Source organism: Heteronotia binoei, chromosome 3 (genome assembly GCF_032191835.1).
Source record: "Heteronotia binoei isolate CCM8104 ecotype False Entrance Well chromosome 3, APGP_CSIRO_Hbin_v1, whole genome shotgun sequence".
Taxonomy (NCBI): domain Eukaryota; kingdom Metazoa; phylum Chordata; class Lepidosauria; order Squamata; family Gekkonidae; genus Heteronotia; species Heteronotia binoei.
The window spans coordinates 1,617,340-1,643,531 of NC_083225.1; the positions used below are offsets into that span (position 1 = coordinate 1,617,340).

A 26,192-nucleotide genomic window follows, 5' to 3' on the forward strand; every position below is an offset into this window, starting at 1 on the left:
TTTTTTTACTACTGTGTGACACAGAGTGTTGGACTGGATGGGCCACTGGCCTGATCCAACAGGACTTCTCTTATGTTCTTCTGTGACACAGAGTGTTGGACTGGATGGGCCATTGGCCTGATCCAACATGGCTTCTCTTAGGTTCTCTTAGTTCTTAAAGGAATATTTATTTTGTCTGTCCTGCACCATCAGCTTCATTGGATGACCTGGAGTTCTAGCATTTTGGGAGAGAGAAAAACTGAAATGGTCCTACGATTGCCTGAACTTTGAAATGAACATATAGCTGTCCTAAACAAATTAACATTAGTGCATCACTATCTGTTTTGTTAATCTCAGAAGGTAATGCTACAAGGGCCAGGCTACAATAAATAAAACAATATCAAAATAAACATTATATGGGACACAATAGTAAAATCAGGGCTTTATTTGTAGCACGAACTCCTTTGCATATTAGGCCACACCTGTCTTAGGTAGCTAATCCTCAAGAGCTTACAGGGCTCTTATTACAGGGCCTACTGTAAACTCTTGGAGGATTGGCTACATCAGGAGAACATAAGAACATAAGAGAAGCCATGTTGGATCAGGCCAATGGCCCATCCAGTCCAACACTCTGTGTCACACAGTAGCCAAAAATCTATCTATCTATCTATCTATCTATCTATCTATCTATCTATCTATCTATCTATCTATCTATCTATCTATCTATCTATCTATCTATCTATCTATCTATCTATCTATCTATCTATCATCTACACACTGTGGCTACTACACACTGTGGCTAATAGCCACTGATGGACCTCCGCTCCATTTTTTTATCTAACCCCCTCTTGAAGCTGGCTATGCTTGTAGCTGCTACCACCTCCTGTGGCAGTGAATTTCACATGTTAATCACCCTTTGCTGAAGAAGTACCTCCTTTTATCCGTTCTAACCCGACTGCTCAGCAATTTCATCGAATGCCCATGAGTTCTTGTATTGTGAGAAAGGGAGAAAAGTACTTCTTTCTCTACCTTCTCCATCCCATGCATAATCTTGTAAACCTCTATCATGTCACCCCCCAGTCGACGTTTCCCCAAGCTAAAGAGCCTGAAGCGTTTTAACCTTCCTTCATAGGGAAAGTGTTCCAAACCTTTAAGGTCTGGCCTAATATGCAAAGGAGGAGTGGCCTAATATGCAAAGGAGTTCCTCCTACAAAAAAAGCCCTGAGTAAAATTAAAAACCTATAGGGCTTGACTATCAGGCTGAATTAGAGTCAAAGTTAATTAACTCACACAATCACTGTGACCACAAATCACTATGGATAATTGTTCATAATTAAACATTAATTTTATTACATAAACACCAAGCAATAGCAAAGTCCAGTTCATACCACAGCCATTCTCCAATTGAATGCAAAGTTATACAAGTTCAAAAATCCCATACAAGCTTTACGTAACACCTGGCCTTGAATTCAGCAGGAGCTCACAGGAGCGCAGCTCCTGAACCTTTCTGACAATTCCACCTCCTCCTTCCCACCTTATCCATTGAATAGTAGGTATAGCTGCATAACCATCCCTGGATGAGCTCCACCGCCTATTTTTCTACAAAATGACCCCTGCATAATGTGTAATATTTTCTCATACACAATTGATGAACATGTCAGATGATCAGCACAAGACCATACTTGTTTCAGTCTCAAGGGCCTTCCTCAGTAGTCAAAAAAGAACGACTATGTATCAGTCCTCAACAGGTGTTGTTACATAGTGTGTGCTGGGCTTTTTTTGTAGCAGGAACTCCTTTGCATATTAGGCCACACACCCCTGATGTAGCCAATCCACCTGGAGCTTACAGGGCTCTTAGTACAGGGCCTACTGCAAATTCCAGGAGGACTGGCTACATCAGGGGTGTATGGCCTAATATGCAAAGGAGTTCCTGCTACAAAAAAAGCCCTGGCCATTCTATTCCAGAGCTGCTTCCTAGGATTGCCAGCCCCCAGTTGGGGGCAGGGAATCCCCAGCTTGGAGGCCTTCCTGCCACTTCAGGGTCATCAGAAAACGGGGAGGGGGGGAATATCTGCTGGGCACTCCATTAGTCCCTATGGAGACCGATTCTCATAGGGCATAATGGAGAATTCATCTGTAAGTATCTTTTATTAGAAGGTTCTTAGTACAGGGCCTACTGCAAGCTCCAGGAGGACTGGCTACATCAGGGGTGTGTGGCCTCATATGCAAAGGAGTTCCTGCTACAAAAAAAAAAAGTCCTGAGTGTGTGGTATGATGTAAACATATAAAGCATCTCTTCACATGCTAGTTGCTCTCACACATAAATCTTCATTGATGAAATAATCTGGTTTAAGGTTTTCAATATTTCTGGATACGTGCCTCATCAACCAGCAGTTGAAATCAATTTGTAGCATTATCGGCATATTTTGGGGTGGACTGTTTCTCTTTTCTTTCACTAGTTGATCTCAGAAGATCCATGGTGTCTTTTTGTTACTGTTGGTCTTGGAACCATACAAATTCACAGGAAGAACGGAACCGTATTTTGTTTCGTTGCTGAAGGCACGGCAGGCTAGTTTGTTGGGTGAATCCCAAAATGTCCAGGATAAGGCATTAGCTTAGCAAAAGCTTCCCAGCAACTCCAAGCAAATTCAATCGCCTTTTAATGTGAGCGGGTATTTGGTCTGTTTCCTGTGGGCAGCTGTTGAAGGTTCCGGTGGAAGGAATAGCTAAAGGAATTTTTCTTTTAGATGTAGATCAAAGCATCTAAAAGCTACAGTGTGTTTATCCAGGTGTTTGCTTCCCTGTACAATTTATTGGGCAAAATTCTGACCTTATATACAATTCTGCAGTTTCAGGGCCGGTTCCAAGTTGGATGGACCCCTGGGCAAAGAATTCCCATGTCCCCTCTCCCCTCTTCTGCCCACCATCAGGCAGGCATGCCCTCCTTACTTCCCTTCCACCCATGAATGCCTTCCCTCCTGCTTGTGAGTCCTTCCCTTTTCTGCTCACGAGCACTGGCATTTGGGATGCTGTTTTGCTGCAGACTTAAATCACCTTGAGAGGCAGGCAAACATGGAAAGGACCATTGTTTGTACAGGCCTCATTTTGGGCAGAAGCTCACAGGAGCAGAGCTCCAGAACTTCTCAATGTTATTGTGCTTTTCTCTCTTACCCCCCCCCCCCAATACTTGCTTCAGGGCTCCATTGTTCAAACCCCCTGTGAGAATTTTGCTGAACTCTTGAGATTTGACAAACTTTCTAATATTTCTCCACACACACACGCACACAAAAATGGGGAAATACCCAAAACATATGAAGCACACAGATGGAAATCTTCCTCATGCCACTGTGGCCACACAGGAGAAAATAATTTTAAAAAGTATGATGGGAGTAAGGTTTTATTATGACAATTATAATTCAAGAAGCATTTTAAGATAGATGCGGAGCTGATATAATTTAGTACACCTTCTGGTGGTGTCAGGCGTGTGTGGCATATGCAAATAGGCTCCGGTACCTCTTGAGAAAGCCGGTTTGGTGTAAGAACATAAGAACATAAGAGAAGCCACGTGAGATCAGGCCAATGGCCCATCCAGTCCAACATTCTGTGTCACACAGCGGCCAAATATATATATATATACACACACACACTGTGGCTAATAGCCACTGATGGACATCTGCTTCATATTTTTATCTAACCCCCTCTTGAAGGTGGCCATGCTTGTGGCCGCCACCACCTCCTGTGGCAGTGAATTCCACATGTTAATCACCCTTTGGGTGAAGAAGTACTTCCTTTTATCCGTTTTAACCTGTCTGCTCAGCAATTTCATCGAATGCCCACGAGTTCTTGTATTGTGAGAAAGGGAGAAAAGTACATCTTCTTCGTGGTCTCTGTGCAGTCCCACACATGGGTTTTCCCGCTGGAACGAACCCGACCTCGGAGAATTCAAAGCTAGCCTTAAGCGTTATTTTTGGCGCGCACTTCCTCCCGCCCTGGGGAGCAGGCATCCACTGCGCATGCCTGGAGCGGGGGGAAGGCGCTCCACCCACCAGTTTCTTTCCGACCGCCGCCCGGGATAGTCCTTCCTCGTTGCGTCTCCTCTCAACTAGCCTCCTCAACCGTTTTTCCTACCGCTAACGTTTTTTTCTTCACTTTTCTGCTCCGCTTACTTCTGTCTGGTATAGTATATAAAAAAAAAAGAGTTCTTTATATATCCTCCTTTTCCCTTTATCTCTCCCCTTTTCCTCCTTCCCCCCCCCTTCCCCCCGGGCGTATGGAAGGAAAAGAAGTTAAAATCACTTTTAAAAAGTGCATCCGTTGTGGGACTAAGATCCCCTCCTCAGACGGCCACGCTTTGTGCTTGATTTGCCTGGGTGAAACTCACAGGATTGACGCTTGTGCTCACTGTGCCCAGTTCGGCAAACAAGCTAGAAAGAACCGCGCCGCCAGATTGAACAGTCACCTACTGACGAAATCTCTGCGTCCGGCTATGTCTCAGTCTTCTGATCCTCAGAAGTCACCACCTTCCCTCACACCTCAGAGGGTCGGTACGGCCCAGGCAGCTTCTGTGGCTCTGACTCCCAGGAAGCTTAAGCCCTCAAAACACCCGAAGAAGCACCACGATTCCAAGAAAAAACATGGTGACTCGACGGGAAAAGAGAAATCTTCTTCGCCACACCAGTCGGCTTCGGATGCGAAAGCCGCCTTAGCGGTCTCTTCACTCCGAGTGCTCACGGCTCCAACGCCGCCTCCAGTCCTGACTCCGGTAGATGCTATCGAATCCGAGGTCATCCGGATTGGCTCTCGTTCGCCTTCGATACAGGAATTTCTGCCGGAGGAGCTTTTGGCGAAGGAACCTACTCAGCCATCTTCACAGCTACAACAACAGCAACAGCTTCTCCAACAGCAGCAACTGCAAAAACAGCTCGACCTTGATTCCTTCCGGGACGTTACTGTCCCTCGTACCTACAAGGACGCTATGGTGTCTCCCCTCCGCTTCGACTCTCCACGCCATCGAGACCACGCACCCGATAGGCGTCACGGAAGATCACTCTCTAGGGACAGACACCTTGCGTCCCCTATCAACAGGGACAGAATGAAGCACCGGTACCAGACATCCCCATACCGGGAGAAGACCACACGATACCGTGAGCGATCCTTCAGTAGAGACGAAGAGAGTCGGTACCATAGCAGATCACGCTCTCCATCCCGATGCTCATACCCGCGCTATACACCGTCAAGATCCCCTTCTATAGAATCTTACCGCACCCGTAGGCACCGTGACCCACGGTACCAGGATGTGGGACATCGAGAACGGTACCACGACCGGTATCAACGACATGACTCGACCAGGTACCAACAACAGGACCTGGCACGGTACCAACAGCAGAAGGACTTGGGCCGGTACCAACCACAGGATTCAGCACGGTACCAACAACAGCACAGCCCAGCACGGTACCAACAACAGCAAAGTCCAGCACGGTACCAACAACAGCAAAGTCCAGCACGGTACCAGCGCCACCTGTCATCCCGCTCTGAACATGCAGTATCGCCTCGCCATCGGGTTCCAGTCTCTCCTACGCCGTCAACATCTAAGCAAACTAAACCGCCCTTGCCACCGGATCCAGAGGACCCACGGGACGAAGACGAGTCGGACCTTGAGGCTTCAGACTCTTCACAGTCCTTATCTCAGCCGGCCTCACCAGCCTCCGACATAGTCAAGCCTGCAGATCTCTCTCCCTCAGAAGGGGCCAAGTCCTATTTGGACCTCATAACCGACATGGCCACAGCTTTGAACATTAAGTTAACCACCGACCTTCCTAAGGTTACCGATGTCGTCCACGATCTGATCAATGCAGACCTACCTGCTACCTCATCATTGCCCATGCTTCCGGTCCATCTAGAGGCACTAAAGGAGGCTTGGGATAAGCCAGCCTCTATACCACCAACGTCCAAACGGGTTGAGTCACTGTACAAAATACACGCTCCAGAGTCAAAATTTTTATTTAATCATCCAGCACCTAACTCTATGATTGTGCATTCGTCGTCAAAAACTAAGCAAACACGCCACCCTGTACCACCAGAGAAAGAGGGGCGTAAATTGGATACACTAGGGAGAAAGCTTTATTCGATCTCCACAGCATCAGCAAAGATTAATAACTACATGGCTCACTTTGCGGCATATGCTCACAATATTGCGGCACAACTCACCACTCTGGTGCCATCACTACCTGAAACATCACAACGACAGGCCACCAAGCTGCTAAGAGAGCTCAATCGCCTTAGCAAGCAGCAAATCAACACTGTTCGCCACTCAGTCGGATGCACATCCAGATCGATGGCGACCGCAATAGCTCTTAGGAGACACGCCTGGCTTCGCTCGTCCTCCTTACAACAGGACATTAAGTACAAGATAGAGGATCTCCCATTTGATGGGCAGGGCCTATTTAATGCCACCACCGATGACATCCTTACCACCGTGGATGACAGTAGGAAAAGGGCGAAGCGACTGGGGGTAACCCAACAGCAACCTCAAGGCAACAGACAGAGACCTTGGAAAACACCCTTTTACAAGTGCACTAGATCTCCAAAGCAATCTGATTACTGGAGAAGGCGGGCACCCCCTGCAAAGCAGCCCTTTCAGCAACGCCAAAGACCGCAACCTTCAAAAAAGACCACCCCTCCAAACAAGCAGTCTCTTTGACTTCACCCCCTCCACTCCCAGGCTCCTTCCCTTCCTACCAACGTGGCAGTCCATAACAACGGACTCTTGGGTACTGCAAATTGTAAAGAAGGGTTACTTCATAGAGTTCACTTCACAACCAAAGAACTCGCACTTCCTTGTAACCCCCCCCTCACAGGCTCTACAAGACGAAATCGACATCCTCCTGGCCAAACAGGCCATAGAGCCAATCCCCCCCCAATACCATCGCACGGGGTTTTACTCAAGGTACTTTCTGGTACCGAAGAGAGACGGGGGTCAGCGCCCAATCCTGGACTTACGCAGACTGAACAAATACGTACATCCCACAAAATTCCGCATGATTACCCTACAGTCCACACTGCCACTCATTCCCAAGGACGCATGGATGGCGCTGATAGACCTGCAGGACGCGTACTTCCACATTACCATCAACAGCTGCCACAGAAGATTCCTGAGGTTCGCCATAGGGGATGCCCACTACCAATTCCGGGCACTTCCCTTCGGCCTCTCAACCGCCCCAAGGGTCTTCACAAAATGTATGGCAGTGGTAGCAGCGTTCCTCCGTCAGCGGGGCATAGCCCTTTACCCCTATATAGACGATTGGTTGATGGTGGGAACCTCGGAAGAGCAGCTCAGGGAGCACATCCAAATAACCCTTCACCTCCTCGCTACTCTAGGGTTGCAGGTCAACCAGCAAAAGTCTCAACTCTCCCCCTCGCAGACAATACAATTCATCGGGGCATATCTATCCACCACAGACCATATGGCATACTTACCCATAGACAGGGTTACGAATATCCAAACCCTGGCCAACAATATAATCTCCCATCCGACACAAACAGCTCTCGTGTTTCAGCGCATGCTGGGTCTGATGGCAGCAACAACCGCCGTTCTCTCATATGCTCGGCTCCACATGCGGCCTCTACAACTGTGGTTTGTCAGAACCTTTCACCCACAGAGGCAATCACAACGGATGCTACTTTCAGTTCCCAACCACATTCTGCCGTCCCTACAGTGGTGGACAAGCCAGCACAATCTTCTACAAGGAATGCCATTCCTGAAACAATCACCTTCAACTGTTGTCACCACAGATGCGTCGAGGTGGGGGTGGGGAGCTCACCTCGATTCTCTGATGGTCCAAGGTCAGTGGACAGCGAACGAAAAGCTCCTGCATATCAACTGTCTCGAGCTCCTTGCTGTTCACAGGTCACTGAAATCCTTCCTGCCATCTCTGCACGGTCGCCACATACAAATAACATCAGACAATGTGGCGACTGTGTTTTATATCAATCGGCAAGGAGGGACTGCGTCCTCCCGTCTCTGCAAGATGGCACTACGCTTGTGGCATTGGAGCATCGCTCACAAAATCCATCTGACTGCGGTGCACCTACCAGGGGTGCAGAATACGCAAGCAGATACTCTGAGCAGGATGTCAGTAAACGATCCCGAATGGTCAATCAACGGGAAGTATCTCCTCCCTGTCTTCACTATGTTTGGTGCCCCAACCATAGATGTCTTTGCGTCCCCGGACAATGCTCAATGCGACATTTTCTACATGAGAGGCCCCCCATCCTCCCTGTCACCAGGGGATGCGTTCCTACAAACGTGGAACGGCCCACTTCATTTCCTTTTCCCACCGATTCCGCTCATAACAAGGACAATTCAGAAGTTGCAGTTGGACCACACGAACTGTATCTTGATCACTCCCTGGTGGCCGCGCCAGGTGTGGTTCACCACTCTGCTCCTCCTATCCAACAAGACTTATCACCGCTTCCCGCAGGTACAGGATCTTCTGTCACAACAGAAGGGCAGGGTCCTACACCACAATCCCTCAGTCCTCAAATTAACGGCTTGGAGGATCAGTTTTTAGGCTTTCCTGACGACGTCAGACACATCCTTTTAAACGCCAGGAAGCCTTCTACTAGGAAATCCTACACAGCTAAATGGAAACGCTTTACCCAATATGCCATGCGCAATAATTTCCACCCTGCGTCCTCCTTCATCTCGCAGATCCTTACTTATACCGTCTCTCTCTCGGAATCTGGTCTCACTTACTCCTCACTTAAGGTGCATCTGGCAGCCATCTCTGCCTTCCACCAGAGCATAGAGGGCCGTACAGTATTCGCACATCCTGTTACAAAATCTTTCTTGAAGGGAATTCTCCACCTTAAACCTCCGACTAGGCAACTCTACCCTACATGGAGTCTATCTGTCGTGCTCAGTCAATTGATGAAGCCCCCCTTCGAACCGATGGCGTCTATCCCCTTGCACCTTTTATCGTGGAAAACAGCCCTGCTAGTTGCACTCACCTCAGCTAAAAGGGCCAGTGACATTTGCGCTTTTCGATCTGATCCGCCCTACACTGTCTTTCATCATGACAGAGTGGTTCTGAGGCCGGACCCAAATTTCTTACCTAAAGTGGTGTCACCCTTCCACCTCCAAAGTGTAACCACTTTGCCATCCTTTTTTCAACACCCCTCGGATTCGGGACAGAAATCCCTCCATAACCTCGACGTGCGTCGGGCCCTTGCCTTCTATTTGGACAGGACTGCTGCATTCCGCAAAGATACCGCATTGTTTGTTTCCTACGGAACCCACAAGAAGGGACAAAAACTCTCTACACAGAGACTGTCTAAGTGGCTGGTTGAAGCTATATCACTTTGTTACAAGTTAGCTAAACAACCAGTTCCAGAACCTCTAAGGGGACATTCTACTAGGGCACTAGCCACATCCTCCGCCTTTGCAAGGGGCATACCCGTTGAAGACATCTGTGCAGCAGCAGTATGGTCTTCATCGTCCACCTTCGCCACGCATTATGCCATGGACATTCATGCAAGGCGAGATTCTTCCTTCGGGCAAGCCGTACTCCGCTCCATCTTCAACTGAGCTGCCATGCTCTCCAATGGTAAGTGGGAGTACCTTACTGATCGGTTATGTATAACCTAACTTCTGAAATTTTTCTTTCAGAAACAGCACCCACCTCCGTGCAGGTTAGCTCATCAGTCACCCATGTGTGGGACTGCACAGAGACCACGAAGAAGATAAACAGGTTGCTTACCTGTAACTTATGATCTTCGAGTGGTCATCTGTGCAGTCACACACGCCCACCCATCCGTCCCCGCTGCAGTTTCTGTGATTCTACATCCCTTAGACTCTGTTGCACTTAACAGCGGCTGGAAAGAAACTGGTGGGTGAAGCGCCTTCCCCCCGCTCCAGGCATGCGCAGTGGATGCCTGCTCCCCAGGGCGGGAGGAAGTGCGCGCCAAAAATAACGCTTAAGGCTAGCTTTGAATTCTCCGAGGTCGGGTTCGTTCCAGCGGGAAAACCCATGTGTGTGACTGCACAGATGACCACTCGAAGATCATAAGTTACAGGTAAGCAACCTGTTTTTCTTTCTCTGCTTTCTCCATCCCATGCATTATCTTGTAAACCTCTATCATGTCACCCCTCAGTCGACGTTTCTCCAAGCTAAAGAGCCCTAAGCGTTTCAACCTTTCTTCATAGGGAAGGTGTTCCAGCCCTTTAATCATTCTAGTTGCCCTTTTCTGAACTTTCTCCAATGCTATAATATCCTTTCTGAGGTGCGGCGACCAGAACTGCACACAGTACTCCAAATGAGACCGCACCATCGATTTATACAGGGGCATTATGATACTGGCTGATTTGTTTTCAATTCCCTTCCTAATAATTCCCAGCATGGCATTGGCTTTTTTTATTGCAAACGCACACTGTCTTGACATTTTCAGTGAATTATCTACCATGACCCCAAGATCTCTCTCATGGTCAGTCTCTGCCAGTTCACACCCCATCAACTTGTATTTGTAGCTGGGATTCTTGGCCCCAATGTGCATTACTTTGCACTTGGCCACATTGAACCGCATCTGCCACATTGACACCCACTTACCCAGCCTCAACAGATCCCTTTGGAGTTCCTCACAATCCTCTCTGGTTCTCACCACCCTGAACAATTTAGTGTCATCCGCAAACTTGGCCACTTCACTGCTCACTCCCAACTCTAAATCATTTATGAACAAATTAAAGAGCATGGGACCCTGCGGCACCCCACTGCTTACCGTCCTCCACTGCGAAGACTGCCCATTTATACTCACTCTCTGCTTCCTATTACTCAGCCAGTTTTTGATCCACAAGAGGACCTGTCCTTTTACTCCATGACTCTCAAGCTTTCTAAGGAGCCTTTGATGAGGAACTTTATCAAAAGCTTTCTGGAAGTCAAGGTAAACAACATCTATCGGGTCTCCTTTGTCCACATGTTTGTTCACCCCCTCAAAGAAATATAACAGGTTAGTGAGGCAAGATCTTCCCTTACAGAACCCATGCTGAGTCTTCCTCAATAACCCGTGTTCATCAATGTGCCTACTCATTCTGTCCTTGATAATGGTTTCTACCAACTTTCCCGGTATTGAAGTCAGACTGACTGGCCTGTAATTTCCCGGATCTCCTCTGGAACCCTTTTTAAAGATGGGGGTGACATTTGCTACCTTCCAGTCCTCAGGAACAGAGGCAGATTTCAATGAAAGATTACAGATTTTTGTTAGAAGATCCGCAAGTTCAACTTTGAGTTCTTTCAGAACTCTCGGATGTATGCCATCCGGACCCGGTGACTTATTCGTTTTTAATTTGTCTATTAGTTGGAAGACCTCCTCTTTTGTCACCTCAATCTGACTCAGGTCTTTCAACACCCCTTCCAATATTAGTGGTTCTGGGGCAGGCAAACACTTCTCATCTTCCACGGTGAAGACAGAGGCAAAAAATGCATTCAGCTTCTCAGCCATTTCCCCATCCTCCTTCAGTAATCCTTTTACCCCATGGTCATCCAAGGGCCCCACTGCTTCCCTGGCTGGTTTCCTACTTCTAATATGTAGTGATTAAATATACAGAGATTTATCTGGGAGAACCAGGTTTGATCCCCCACTCCTCCACTTGCACCTGATGGAATGGCCTTGGGTCAGCCATAACTCTGAAGGAGCTGTCCTTGAAAGGGCAGCTTCTGGGAGAGCTCTCTCAGCCCCACCCCAGCCTCAAAGGGTGTCTTTTGTGAGGGAGGAAGGTAAAGGAGATTGTGAGCTGCTCTGAGACTCTGATTCAGAGAGACGGGCAAGGTAAAAATCTACTGTGTTCTTCGTCTCTTTTTCTACGAAATGACCCGTTTGTACCAGTATACAGATATGATGCTTGACTATAGCTCTTGTTGCCTTAATAGAGGGAGGGAGGGAGCAAAGTCATGGCTTAAGTTGCTGAGCCTGAGCCCAGCCTTCAGAGGGTACATCCCTCGGAAACATCAATGAGACCTGCTTCTCACTATTCAGGCAGAGCGATTGGGCAAGGGACACACCTTCTTTGTCGGCATGGCTTCAGCAAATTCAGATGATGCCCTACACAGGAGACAGGCCTGAACACCAAACGAGGGCTGAATCTATCCACGAAAGTGCTGGCAAACAAAATGAGGGGAGGGAGGGAGGCAATAGCAGCACTTGGCCAAACACGATGGCTTGGATCCTGCGAAGTCGTTCCCCTGCCGCTCCCCTCCTGTCTCTGCAGAGGTTGTCCTCAGCCGCAGTGCTCACTTCCTGCACCACTAGCATTCTCATGAAGGCTTCTTGAAAGACATTGACCTCGCAGGAGTGGAATTATTTATGGCAGAGGATGTGAATGGCCTCCTCCACAGCCATAGGGAAGCCCAAGAGCAGAGGTAGAATTCTAGCAGGAGCTCCTTTGCATATTAGGCCACACACTCCTGATGTAGCCAATCCTCCAAAAGCTTGCAAGGCTCTTTTTTGTAAGCTCTTGGAGATTGGCTACATCAGGGGTGTGTGGCCTAATATGCAAAGGAGCTCCCTCTAGAATTCCACCCCTTCCTGAGAGTAACATGGTCATAGGTCCACGTTTCTGTGAACGAGCGAAACCCCAACAACATGGCTGATGTATCGTTGTGACTGTTGAAGCAAGCTTTACTTATGTGTGTCTCTCCTGTAGTTGCTGCTTTTATCTTAGTTGCACTCCCCTTGGCCATTTCACCTGGGTTTCCCAGGCTAGCCTGGTCTTACCAGATCTCAGAAGCTAAGCAGGGTCATCTCTGGTTAGTATTTGAAGGAGAAATCGCCAAGGAAGTTTCAAGTCACTGCATAGAGCAGGCCAGGGCTTTTTTGTAGCAGGAACTTCTTTGCATATTAGGCCAAACCCTCCTGATGTACCCAATCCTCCAAGTGCTTACAGGGCTCTTAGTTCAGGGCCTACTGTAAGCCCCGGAAGGATTGGCTACATTGGGAGGGTGTTCTAATATGCAACGGAATTCCTGTTACAGAGAAGCCCTGAAGGCAGCCAATGGAGAACTAGCTCCATTTGTCTTTTGTCTTGAAATCCTGTTGCGTCCCCTACGATGGCTGCAACCTGATGGGCACATTATGCGCAGTCACTAGGGTTGCCAAGTCCCTCTGCCAAAAACACTCTTGGAATCACGGTAAAACTCCATGGTACCATAGAGTTTTTAGTGCGAGTGTCCCTGTGCAATGTCCCAGCATAATTGCATCACTTTTGAGTGACATCATCGTGCCAATGATGGCGCACACTGACAGGGCTCCCTGGGGGCGGGGATCCTCCCCTCAGCGGCCTGCTCCCTGCTGGAGGGTTGGGGCCCTCCCGGGCGGGGAATTATCCATCCCCAGCAGGAGTTTGGCAGCCCTAGCACACACAGACACACACCACTCGGCCCCCAAAGAGGTCAGGGTCAGCTATGTATTTTATTTATTTATTAGGATATTTATCTCCTATCTTTCCCATTTGTCTAAAGGAGGTTAACAGCTGTTTCATTGGCTCTGGTCACTCCCTGCCCTTCTGAAGAGAATTTGTACATAGACTTCGAGCACAAATGCTGGAATACAACAGTGCTGCTCAGTCCTGTGTGTGTTTACCTAGCAAAAGCTGTCAATAATAAATGTAATAATTAAAAGCTCCTGAAAGTCCAAAGCACCCCATCCAAAGAAGAGGTGGCCTGTTGCATCTCTGTTTGCCAACTGCTTCCAGTCAACTTCTCTAGGAAGCAGGAAATCTTGCTCTATGTCTCCATCAGGTGTGAACGGATCTTTTCATCACACACGTCTTTCCTGATACCCAGGAGAATTACCCACCCGCAAAAGGAGGTTGCCTGTTATAACTCTTCTTGAGTCACTGTTCTGGACTTGCCTCCTTCTATTTATGAGGCACATTGAGGGCTGGATGGGCCATTGGCCTGATCTAACATGGCTTCTCTTATGTTTTTATGTTCTTAAGTGTTCATTTTGCAGTGGATTAAAATTTAGACTGTGGTGAGAGTATTCAGGCCCTGATAGGTCAAGTTTCCAAGTACAGTTGAATTACTCCTTTGGACAAATGAACTTTTTGTGGATCAGTGGGTGTTTCCTTCCAAAAATGCCGTGGAACATTGCAAGTAGAAGTAAGATGCTGTAGATATACGAAACCTGTGTGTGTGTGTGTGTTTTAAACGTGGTATAGCTTCAAGCCATTCTATGACTCTCCTCTTCCAACCAATTGGAACCAATCAGAAGTCTTTCTAGGATCTTGGGATATGAATTTAAGAAAGTTGCAGAGACTTTTCTGTTGGGAATACAAATGGAAAAATTTCCAAAAGAAGATAGAACTATAATTTGGTACTTTCTTTCAGCTGCTAGGACATTATGGAAGTTGCAGTTTCTTGCAGTTGTGGAAGCAAGAAAAAATACCAGAGAAATGGCATTGGATTGTAAAAGTTATGACATGGAGTGAAATGGACAAATTAACAAGAATTTTAAGAGACTATGATTTAGAAGTTTTTAAGATGGAGTGGAAAAAGTTCAGAAGATATGTAGAAAAAGAGTGGAAAATAAAAGGACATTGGACAATTTTTGATAATGATTCTTAGAAAAAAGAATACTAATTTTTGTTTTTATTAGTTAAAGGTACCTTTAAACATTAGTATTTTAAGTAAATAACACCGGTGGGGGTCAAGTAACGGGGGGAGGAGTGGGTAGAAAGTAATATATGGGATAGATAAAAAGAAGTTATTAATGATGCAAGAAATATAATTTGTTACCATATGTTACCAAATAAAATTGTTTTAACCAGAGACATCTTGCAAGGCTGTTTCTTGCATTGCATGTTAAGACTGAGGGAAGTTTATATAGGCATAAAAGTACCAGGCTGAAAGATCAATTATTGTTAAATCATGTACCTTGTGTTTGTTTTATTCTCCACTAAAGCACTGTGCTGAAGTTTTAAATTGAAATCTTTGATGCCTAGTGTTTTGCGTGGCACTCTGAAAGTTTCCCAGTGAAATTCCTCTTTGTGCCTTTCTTTTTACTATTTACAAAGTATCATGATCCAGATGGGTGGAGCCCTGTTTGGAGCACCAGAAAAGAGCAAAGGTCCAGGAGCACCTTCAAGACTAACAAAATTTGTGAGAGGGGAAGAGCTGTTGCAAGTCACTGCTCAGTCTTTCATTCATTTTAGCTATATCTGAAGAAGTGATCAGTGATCGGCTCTTTCCCTGCAGCCACAAATTTTGTTAGTCTTGAAGGTGCTGCTGGACTCTTGCTCTTTTCTGGTGGAACAAAGCATCTTTGCATTTTTTTTAATTTCCAAATTAGATCCAAGGGTGCAGTGACAGCAATGTAAAGGCACTTCTGTTGGCAGGGGAAATACAATTTATGCTCATTAGACCCAGGGGTCATTTTGTAGAAAAATAGGTAGTGGAGCTCATCCAGGGATTGTTATGCAGCTGCACCTACTATTCAATGGACAAGGTGGGAAGGAGGAGATGGAACTGTCAGAAAGGTTCAGGAGCTGCGCTCTTGTGAGCTCCTACTGAATCCGAGGCCTGATTAGACCCTTCACTGCAGATGCCACGGCCGGATCTAGGGAGGGGCAGAGGGGGGTGCTTGCCTTGGGCACCGACAGACGGGGGTCACCAAATTGGGTATGGAGTCCATTGTATTCTGTGGGACCATAAGATAGAATGGCCCATAAGGGGATGCCATTTTTAATCCCCCCCCCTCAAAAAACATATAGATCCGGTCCTGGTAGATGCACATAATTCTTGAGGGTCTCTGGACCCTCCCCCCAGCAGAATGAGGGGGGATGCTATGTAGGCTATGGCAGGAAAGAGAAAGAGGGGAAGTCCCCCTATGAGCTTTGGGCCACTTGCGGTGATCTGTCCTAACCTTTCAACCTTCTTGCAGCATGAGCGAAATTCTGAAGCCATGGATTTCTGTGCATGCACTGCAAAACATACAGATCAGTTTGGTGTAGTGGTTAAGTGTGCAGACTCTTATCAGAGAGAACCGGGTTCGATTCCCCACTTCTCCACTTGCAGCTGCTGGAATGGCCTTAGGTCAGCCATAGCTCTCGTAGGAGTTGTCCTTGAAAGGGCAGCTGCTGGGGGAGCTCTCTCAGCCCCACCCATCTCACAGGGTGTCTGTTGTTGGGGGAGAAGATATAGGAGATTTTGAGCCACTCTGAGACTCTGAGATTCGGAGTGGAGGGAGGGATATAAATCCAATATCTTCTTCTTCAGGGGAGGAACCCTTAGCAAAAGCACCCACAAGCAGACATGTGCGACTCTTTGCTGGCCACTACCCAGAATAGAAACTGCCATGTGACCTGTTTTCCCATGTATCCTCTGGCCTCCTACCCAAGGCATTGGATTTCCTTTGGATTAGTAAATTTCTTTGGTTTAGAAGGGGAAGAGCAAGATGGTGAAATGGAATTGGGAGGACTCTGTGCCCTGTAATGCTGATCCTTCCACGACTGTTGAAATTTTTTTAGTCTAAAACCAATGGCAGGGGCTGCAGCTCAGTGGAAAAGCCTCTACTTAGCATGCAGAAGGTCCCCGGTTCAGTCCTCAGTAACTCCAGTTAAAAAGACCGGGCAGTAGGTGATGGGGAAAGACCTCTGCCTGAGACCCTGGAGAGCTGCAGCCAGTCTGAGTAGACAATACTGACCTTGATGGACCAAGGGTCTGATTAGTTTGATGTGTTCATGGATGACAGGAGTGGCCAAACTGTGGCTTAGGAGCCACATGTGGTTCTTTCACACATATCATGTGGCTCTCGAAGCCCCCACTGCCCCATCAAGCCAACATGGAAAAGGCATTTCTCTCTCTTTAAGTGACTTCTCCAAGCCAAGCCAGCTGGAGAATACATTTAAAGTTAAAGTTGCTTTCTTTCCACCAGTGTTGGATTAAACCCTGTGGATGCCCCTAGGCAGTTAAAATCTCGGGAAGCCCCTTTCAAATTATCTCAGAGATGGAATGCCTGCCCCGCTGCCCACAGCCCCCACTGCAGCCTGCAGGCCCCTTCTCAAAAGCCCCTTGGACAAAGCTGTGGGGGAGAGGCAGAGAGAGGCAAACCTGGTGACAACCCCAGCAGCAGCTGCACCAGGCAAGTCAGGCAAAGAGCAGCTCAGACTGGGAGGGCTGCAAGCAGGAGGAAAAACAGGAGGGAAAGTCAGCCCAGGGCCCCTTAATGGTGTGGGAGCCCATAGGCCAGTGCCTAGTTGGCCTAATTACTAATCCAGCCCTGCTTTCCACTTCCTCTCCTCATCTGTTCACCTGCCTGCCTTCCTGTTTTGCAACTCTCAAACATCTGATGCTTATTCTATGGGGCTCTTACATTAAGTTTAGCCACCCCTGATTACGGTTGCCAATCCCCAGATGGGGGCAGGGGATCCCCCAGTTTGGAGACCCTCCCCCTGCCTCAGGGTCATCAGAAAGCGGGGGGAGGGGAGGAAAATGTCTGCTGGGAACTCTATTATTCCCTATGGAGATTTATTACCATAGAAAATCATGGAGAATTGATCTGTGGGTATCTGGGGCTCTGGGGGGGCTGTTTTTTGGGGTAGAGGCACCAAATTTTCAGTACAGCATCTAGTGCCTCTCCTCAAAATACCCCCCAAGTTTCAAAAAGATTGGTCCAATTCTATGAGCCCCAAAAGAAGGTGCCCCTGTCCTTCATTATTTCCTATGGAAGGAAGGAATTGAAAAGGTGTGCTGTCCCTTTAAATGTGATGGCCAGAACTCCCTTTGGAGTTCAATTATGCTTGTCACAGCCTTGATCTTGGCTCCACCCCAATGTCTCCTGGCTCCACCCCCAAAGTCCCCAGATATTTCTTGAATTGGACTTGGCAACCCTACCCCTGATGTATAATGAAGGAAATGTCAAATCAGTTCATTTCGATACAAAATTTCCAGATGAACTTTTTAAAAATCCTTATTTATTTATTTATTTATTTTACAGTTCAGTGGTGGACCCCATTCATTCATATATGATCATGCCTATAGAAGTTTAATGGCTAGTGAAAAGGAATTTCCAGATGAGAAATAAATCCACCCCCAAGATGAAGGTTGTGTGCTTGAGTATTATTGAGCATTTCGCCCCCTGTTGTCTACACACACACACCCATGCAGTTTTTCGGGGAGTCTTAAAATTCCTAATTGTCTGTGTTCAATTTCCAGAGAGAGCATGTGGGGCTGTGCCAGGTCAGCTGTTAACACTTTTCGTTTTTTCAACTCCAGGTATGAAGTATTTTATTGTGCATTATATGATGTTGATGTTGTCTGCCTGAAATTTCGGGGGAAGCAGATCAATTAAGTTTTATGACCGGCCTCTGTGATGATGTTGGGATGTGCTTGAATTGCAGGGTTAGAATAGTATTTGGCTTCTCCTTTCCTTTCCTTTCCCAGTAGAAAAGCGAATGCATCTCCAAGTATTAACAGAGAACCTTGTGAGCCCTAGCATCGGCAACATGTGGCCTAGATTTCCCCAGCTCTTGACTCCCCAAACAAAATGCATCCCACTCGCCATATATGGTGACCCATCAGAGGCTCAATACATTCCCCTTTTTTGTCATTTGTCCGAGCCTGTAAACACAGGAGAGTGTCAAACACTTAGGCATAGTTGCAAACGGCATACATTTTGGAGGATCACTAGTTATGAGTGTTGAATAGCCACTGCAGTCCACTGAAGTCACATTTTTATTATGGACCCATAGATACACCTTCTGAGAGCCAGTTTGGTGTAGTGGTTAAGTTCGCGGACTCTTATCTGTGAGAACTGGGTTTGATTCCCCACTTGCACCTGCTGGGATGGCCTGGGGTCAGCCATAGCTCTGGCAGAGTTGTCCTAGGTTTTCCTGCAGAACCATTATGGAAGGATAAGAGACTTGATGTGTACTCCTGTATGGGCCTTTAGAGAAGCACAGCCGCATGAAAGCCTTATTTTGTCTTAGGTGGCTTCCCCATATTGCAACCATAATGCAATAAGAAGTCCACAGAAGAGCTGCCCCAGAAGAGCTGCTAGGCTGTCAGTAAAATGTAGCTTGTTGGAGGACTTCAGCCCTACCCAGTTTGTGACCCACCAGCCATTTTGTCAAGGCCTGCCCCATGACTGTTTTAGCAATCCCACACAAGAATGGAGAGTCTGTAGAGGGCTGGTGGGTTGTGTGTTGGCTTGCTGGGCTATAAGTTGTGTAGGTCTGTTGATGTTGCAGGTGACAGCCTGCTATTCAATCGCAGAACAATGTTCTTACACAGGGCTTTTTTTGAGCAGGCTTGGTGTCAGGGGGTGTGGCCTAATATGCAAATGACTTCCTTTTGGGCTTTTTCTACCAAAAAAGCCTGTGTGAAACCATGGTGATGTCAGGGAGTATGGCCTAATATAAATGAGTTCCTGCTGGACTTTTCCTAGAAAAAAAGCCCTGTTCTTCCAACATGCTCTGTGCGGGGCTGGCCCTAGACTGTCTGGCACCTGAGGCAAAGCTAACTTCTCCCCCCTCCCCCCTCCCACTGATAACATCACCGAGTCACATGGGGAATGCCCAATTCAGCAGCCTGAGAAGGCTAATGCCCTAGGCCTATTGGCTCGGGAAGCCTCAGCGAGGTTGGGATGGCAGTGGGCGTGCTCTGAGCTGGGCTCTGAGCATGCTTGCTGCCATGACACCCAACTTCACTGAGACTTCCCGAACCTCCGGAAGCCTCGGTGAGGTCAGGATGGCAGCCTGACTCTGAGCGTGCTCGCTGCCACCCCCCCCCCCCCCGACTTCACCAAGCCTTCCCGAGGCTCAGGAAGCTTTGGTGAGCTCAGGAAGGCAGCAGGCACAGCATGTAAGGAGAGGGGTTGCCTCCTACTTGCCCTCCTCCCTGTTGAGTAAGATGTTATTTTGGACATGGACATTTACAAAGGAGTGTTAAAACATGAGGTCTTAAGTAGATGTTGCCTGTATAAATCAAAAATGAATTAAATGAACCTTGGAGTGTGGCTATTGTAATTGTTGTATGCTTATATGTGTTGATACACTAAAAAGAACCTGAGAAATATTGATGATACATTTTCAGTAATCTTAGAAGGGGCAATGGGCAGTGCAAGACCCTGCGTGGCTCCATATTGCTGCTGAGCGGGGCTTCCTGTGTTCATGAGGGGCTGCTCACGCACACAGCTTAGCAGGGCTTTTTTTGTAGAAAAAGCCCAGCAGGGACTCATTTGCATATTAGGCCACACACCCTGCTGCCAAGCCAGCCGGAACTGCATTCCTGTGCATCTCTGCTCAAAAAAAGCCCTGCAATTTGGAGGGAACATTGGTTGTAGCACACACACACCCATGTTCCAACAATCCTATTTTGTTATGATCCTCTTGCCAAGATAGTTTGAAGCTTAGAGTATCTTTCAGTGTTTTGCAATCAACCTTTGTTGAGTAACCAGTAATTTCACATGTTCTGTATGACTTCCTTGCATGTTTTTCATTCATTTATACTAAGGGGACATTTTGTTGAAAAATAGGTGGTGGAGCTCATCCAGGGATTGTTATGCAGCTGCAAATACTATTCAATGGACAAGGAGATAGAACTCTCAGAAGGAGGAGGTGGAACTCTCAGAAAGGTTCAGGAACTGCGCTCCTGTGAGCTCCCACTGAATCTGAGACCTGCTTATACCATAAAGTAAAAGCCCCATGGCACAGAGTGGTAAAGCTGCAGTACTGCAGTCGGAGCCCTCTGCTCACGACCTGAGTTCAATCCTAGCGGAAGCTGGTTCAGGTAACCGGCTCCAGGTTGACTCAACTTTCCATCCTTCCGAGATCAGTAAAATGAGTACCCAGCTTGCTGGAGGGAAAGTGTAGATGACTAGGCAAAATGGCCCCTTTGCCCTCTAGCAGGATAAGTTTTAACAATGAAAACACAGCACAGTCTTAAAGAATTCCATCCTCTTAAGTCTACCAAAGTCAATATGGCTCAAAGGGTATAACTGCATAGGACGAATATTTACGTCAAAGTAAAATGAACAGTTCTAGAAGCTATTGAAGTGGTAAATTTTTGAACTGCATCTCCTTAAATTATGGGATGTCACCTTTTAGAATGCTCTCCTGTGTAAAAAGCTCCTTGTTCAGAAATATGCAGGCAGGCCAGGAAAAAAAATCACACGGGGAAACTTGAGGAGTGGAAGGTTTCTCTTCTTCTTTTCCAATGGTAAAATTGGAGATTTGGTGTAGAGTAAAAAAACAACACACCTGTGAAATATTTTCTTTTTGGAAATAGTGAAATAATGTGTTTTCCGATAAGGTCTTACTAAAAATGTGTATTATGAAGATTCGATGTAAGACAGTCTGTTGCATTCGGCAGTGAAAATTCAGAATGCATGTGAATAATGTATGTGAATGGTGGTATAATGTATGATGTTGATGTCAAGCATAGGAATTTCAAAAGAACCAAGCGATGATTTAGAAACAAAGTATTGGTTTATTGATAATCCATGTTGTCCGTGGAAGGACCAGATTGAAAGTGATACAGTATAACGTATAGCAGCTGGCTTAAGAGATACATCAAAGAGATACTAGGAATCGCTAGGAATTCTAACAAAGGCATGTGAAAAGCTACAATCACAGGTTCAGTTATCTTTTGTGGTTAGCAGCATCCTGGGTCCCAGGCTCAAGCCTGGGAATCTTCTCGGGGAGGCACTATCTTCAAAGCTGGCATTCCTACATTTGTTACAAGAGGTGCGAACTAGAGAATGGGTTACATAGCTTTGATATGCACCAGCAGAGGAAAAGAATAAACAATACAGCTTTATACTAGAAATAATTTGTATGCTTGACAGTTGATGTAGTATTAAAGAGTTCAGTGTTTTAAGTAAATATCAGAAGAGCCCTGTTGTATCAGACCACTGATCCAACTAGTCCCTGTCTTACACAGTGGCCGACCAGTTCCCCTGGTGGGCCAGCAACAGGGCATAGAGAACAAGGCCTTCTCCTGATGTTGCCGCCTGGCTCTGGGATTCAGAGAATTAGTGCCTCTGAATGTGGAGGTTCCCCTCAGTCACCATGGCTAATAGCCACTGATAGGCTTATCCTCCATGAATCTATCTAATCCCTTTTTAAAGCTGTTTATTCCTGTAACCATCACTACATCCTCTGGCAACAAATCCCACATTTTAATCACTTTATCTATAAAGTAGTCTCTCCTTTTGTTTGTCCTGAACCTACTGCCCATCACCTTAATTGGATGCCCTCATGTTCTAGTGCAGGGGTGGCCAATGGTAGCTCTCCAGATGTTTTTGCCTACAACTCCCATCAGCCCCAGCCATTGGCCATGCTTTGGGAAAGGAAGAAAAAGTTCTCTTTATCAACTCTCTCCACCCCTTCCTATAAGCCCCTGCACTTCCTATAAGCGTCTATCATGTCTCTCTTAGTCATCTCTGTTCTAAACTGAGAAGTCCCAGATGCTTCAGCCTTTCCTCACAGGGAAGGTGCTTCAACCCCCTCATCCTCTTGGTTGCCCTCCTCTGTACTTTTTCCAGCTCTGCAATGCCCTTTTTGAGATACAGTGATCAGAACTGTACACAGAATTCCAAATGAGGCTTAAATGCACAATGCTAAACCCATTCTCACTGAGATTCACTGTATACCATACATATAGCCACAGTATTCCAATGTATTTCTCTTTTAGAATAGTGTATCAGAACAATGTTTTTTGTATTGACATATTCAAATAAGGAATATTGGCTCATTACATATACTAAACCCATTTTCACTATATTCTAATGCAGCATTTCCCATTTGCAGGGTTGTGACCCGGTAATGGGCCACGGAAGCCTCAATACCAGGTCATCAGGGACAGCCCGACAGCCCCCTCCCCTCTCTATTTATCTTTAGCACTGCATGCCGTGCCGCGCTCTAGCTCCTGCCCCCCATGCCATCACCACCTTTAGCACTCAGAGAGCACTACAGAGACTCCATGCTGCAATCGTCCCTGTCTGATGTTCAGAAACATCACAGAGGGCGGGGAAAGCTTCTGGCCGGCATGCAGTGTCTGTATCACTCCCTGAGCGTCTTCCACCCAGGGAGCGATACTGAGACTGCATGCTGGCCAGAAGACCTCCCCCATTCAGAAACATCAGAGAGGGCGGGAAAAGCTCCTGGCCTGCGTGCAGAGTTTGTATTGCTCCCTGAGCATCCTCCGCCCAGACCACAGGGAAAGAACTGGGCCATGAGGTGGGGGGGGGGGGAAGTTTTATAAACCCTGTTCTAATGTATTCTTCTTTTTTTTCTAATGGCAAACTAAAATGATGTTTATAATGTATAGAATAATGTTTATAATGTATGTTATATGTTAAAAAAGTAAACTAGGTGGACTAGGGAAAACATGTTCTTTTGTTTCACCCAGACTTGTAGCAATAGAGCAATTAACAGGCAACTTTTATTACCTTTTTAGTGGCTCCGTGGCACAGAGTGGTAAAGCAGCAGTACTGCAGCACTGTGGTCTGGACTCTCTGCTCACAACCTGAGTTTGATTCCAGCAGAAGCTGGATTCAGGTAGCCGGCCCAAGGTTGACTCAGACTTCCATCCTTCTGAGGTCGGTAAAAGGAGTCCCCAGCTTGCTGGGAAGAAAGTGTAAAAGACTGGGGAAGGCAATGGCAAACCACCCCGTAAAAAGTCTGCCGTGAAAACGTTGTGAAAGCAGCGTCACCCCAGAGTCAGAAACGACTGGTGCTTGCACAGGGGACCTTTCCTTTCCTTTATTACCTTTTATTGGTTTCTCACGGAAATGCTATCCAGACCAAATGTTCTTTCAATTAGTTTATTTCACGGTTTTGCCATTGGATCCTAACTTTGTATCACTTTACATTCTTAACCACTGCCCACTAGCTTTATATAGTTCTGCTCACTGTCTGCTCATTCCGTTGTCTGAAGAAGTCTGCATGCATACAAAAGCTGACATTCTGAATAAAACTTTGTTGGTCTTAAAGGTGCTGCCAGACTCCTGCTTTGTTCTGTTGCTTCAGACCAACACGACTGCCCACCTGGTTCACTTTTGGTTCAAGCAAAGCCCATCTCTTTTGTACAGGTTTGGTTTGTCCCAGAAAATTCCCCAAGCCTAACAAATCTAAACCCTTCCTCCCATCACCACTTTCTCATCCACACATTGACTTCTGGAAATGCTACCGTTGAGGTCCTGCCTTTTAACTTTCTGCCTAGTAACTAATGCTCCCTTTAAGATGCAAAGTCTTGTGAGCAAAAATTCTACTTTGTGAGCTACTGGTTTTAAACTTGTGAGCTACTGGCTTTAAAGTTGTAGCTATTGCATAAATTATTGTGCTCTGGGATCATTTTTCCTGAGCTAAGACAAAACTGTATGCTCTGGAGGCTAAAAATCTGTGAGCTAGTTCACGCTTAAAGGGAACACTGCTAGTAACCTAATTTTTCCTCAAGGACCACACAGCTGCATTTCCCATTGACATTGGTGACAACATGCACGATGACTGCTGACTCCTTTCCAGCACTATCTATCAACCTACAGACAGCATGTGATGACTGCAACCTCACCAGGCAGCCATGTCACCATGCATTCAAAACCCGTGTCACAGACCCCACAGTCTTCATTCCTAATGATCAAATCACCCACTGTCAGAAGCCTCCTCAGGGCTACTCTTGGTACAAGAGGGTATTGGTCCATCACCCAGGGAAGGGGTCCTTTCTACAGGATCACATACCTCCTCCGTGAACTGACACCCTCCAATCTTGGAGCTCTCATTCGTCACAACATCAGAAAAGCTGTCAGCATAGGATTGGGTCTCTTCCCCAAACCTCTTTCTCTCTCTCTCTCTGCCTCAGTTTCTTGATGTTGGCAGTACTACCGCAAAGAGAATGAGCTTGCTTCCTGAACTCCATGTAGTGAGCACACACCCATGATTTTGACCCAGGGTGTAGATAACCATACATGTGGTACTCTCTGTGAAACACTGGATAACCTCTGCTCCCCTGCTGGCTTTTTGCCTTCATCACTGATTAGTGGTTTACAGTTATCTAGAGTGATGTAGGGTGTTCAGACCTGATCCCCAAGCCAAGAGCCCTTTGACTGTCACCGTTCAGCTTTCACAAGGGTTTGTTGTGGGGGAGATTGTGAGCCGCTCTGAGATTCAGACTGAAGGGCAGGATATAAATCCAATATCATCATCATCTTCTTGTTCTTCCTTTTCCATGTTGCATTAAATATGTCACTCTTCCACTTTAAATAGTGCCTGCAAGCACCATAATGTAATGCTAGCATACTGAAGTGCTACCTACTAGTGCCAGAGTTCCCCAGTGTGCAAACATTACACATGCAGTGGACAAGGGATTGACATAAATATGAAACCTACTACTTGGAATGTCACCCTGAACCAGACGACTCAGGCTTGATGGGATCTCATCAGATAAGATAAGCAGGGTCAGCCTTGGTTAGCACTTGGATGGGAGACCACCAAGGAAGTCCAGGGTCACTATACAAAGGCAGGTAATGGGAAACCAACTCTCTTGCCTTGAAAACCCACCAGGGTTGCCATAGGTCAGCTGCAAGTTGATTGCCTTTTCCATCACCACCAACATGTGAAGCGCCACACAGATGACATTTTTAACCCACCCCATGACAGGTTTAAATCAGACCTCGTGGCTCTTCCATTTAAGCTAGATCAGGCCAATGGAAGCAACTTGATTGTAAGGTGAACTGTGTGCTGGTCTGGAGGCATTCCACAGGTTCGAACAGTGGAAGGTAGGACCAGAACCAATGGGTGGAAATTAAATCAAAAGAGTTTCCGGCTCAACATTAGGAAGAACTTCCTGACCGTTAGAGTAGTTCCTCAATGGAACAGGTTTCCTCGGGAGGTGGTGGGCTGGGCTTTCCTTCCTTGGAGGTTTTTAAATAGAGGCTAGATGGCCATCTGACACAATGAAGATCCTGTAAATTTAGGGGGAGGTATTTGTGAGTTTCCTGCATTGTGCAGAGGGTTGGACTAGATCAGGGGTGGGGAACCTCTGTCCCGAGGGCTGTATACGGCCCTCAAGGTCACTTGTTATGGCCCTCAGGGATTCCTGGGCTGAACCGAACCATGTGACAGCCTCCCTGTGGCCTGCCTGGCCAGCTAGGATCATGGGGCCCAGCCGCGCTGTGCAGCAGCCTCCCCAGGGCCAGGCAGGGATCAAAGGGCCCAGATGTACTGT

General features: G+C 46.9%; 1 protein-coding gene across 1 annotated transcript in view; it reads left to right on the plus strand.

Moving 5' to 3' along the window:
- The window catches only part of KLF12 (KLF transcription factor 12), a 447,150-nt gene that overhangs the window by 221,174 nt on the left and 199,784 nt on the right, over positions 1–26,192 (plus strand). The window contains exon 6 of the mRNA XM_060235061.1: positions 18,183–18,242. Within this exon, the coding sequence (XP_060091044.1) occupies positions 18,183–18,242 (60 nt within the window). The remainder of the gene's footprint in view (positions 1–18,182; positions 18,243–26,192) is intronic.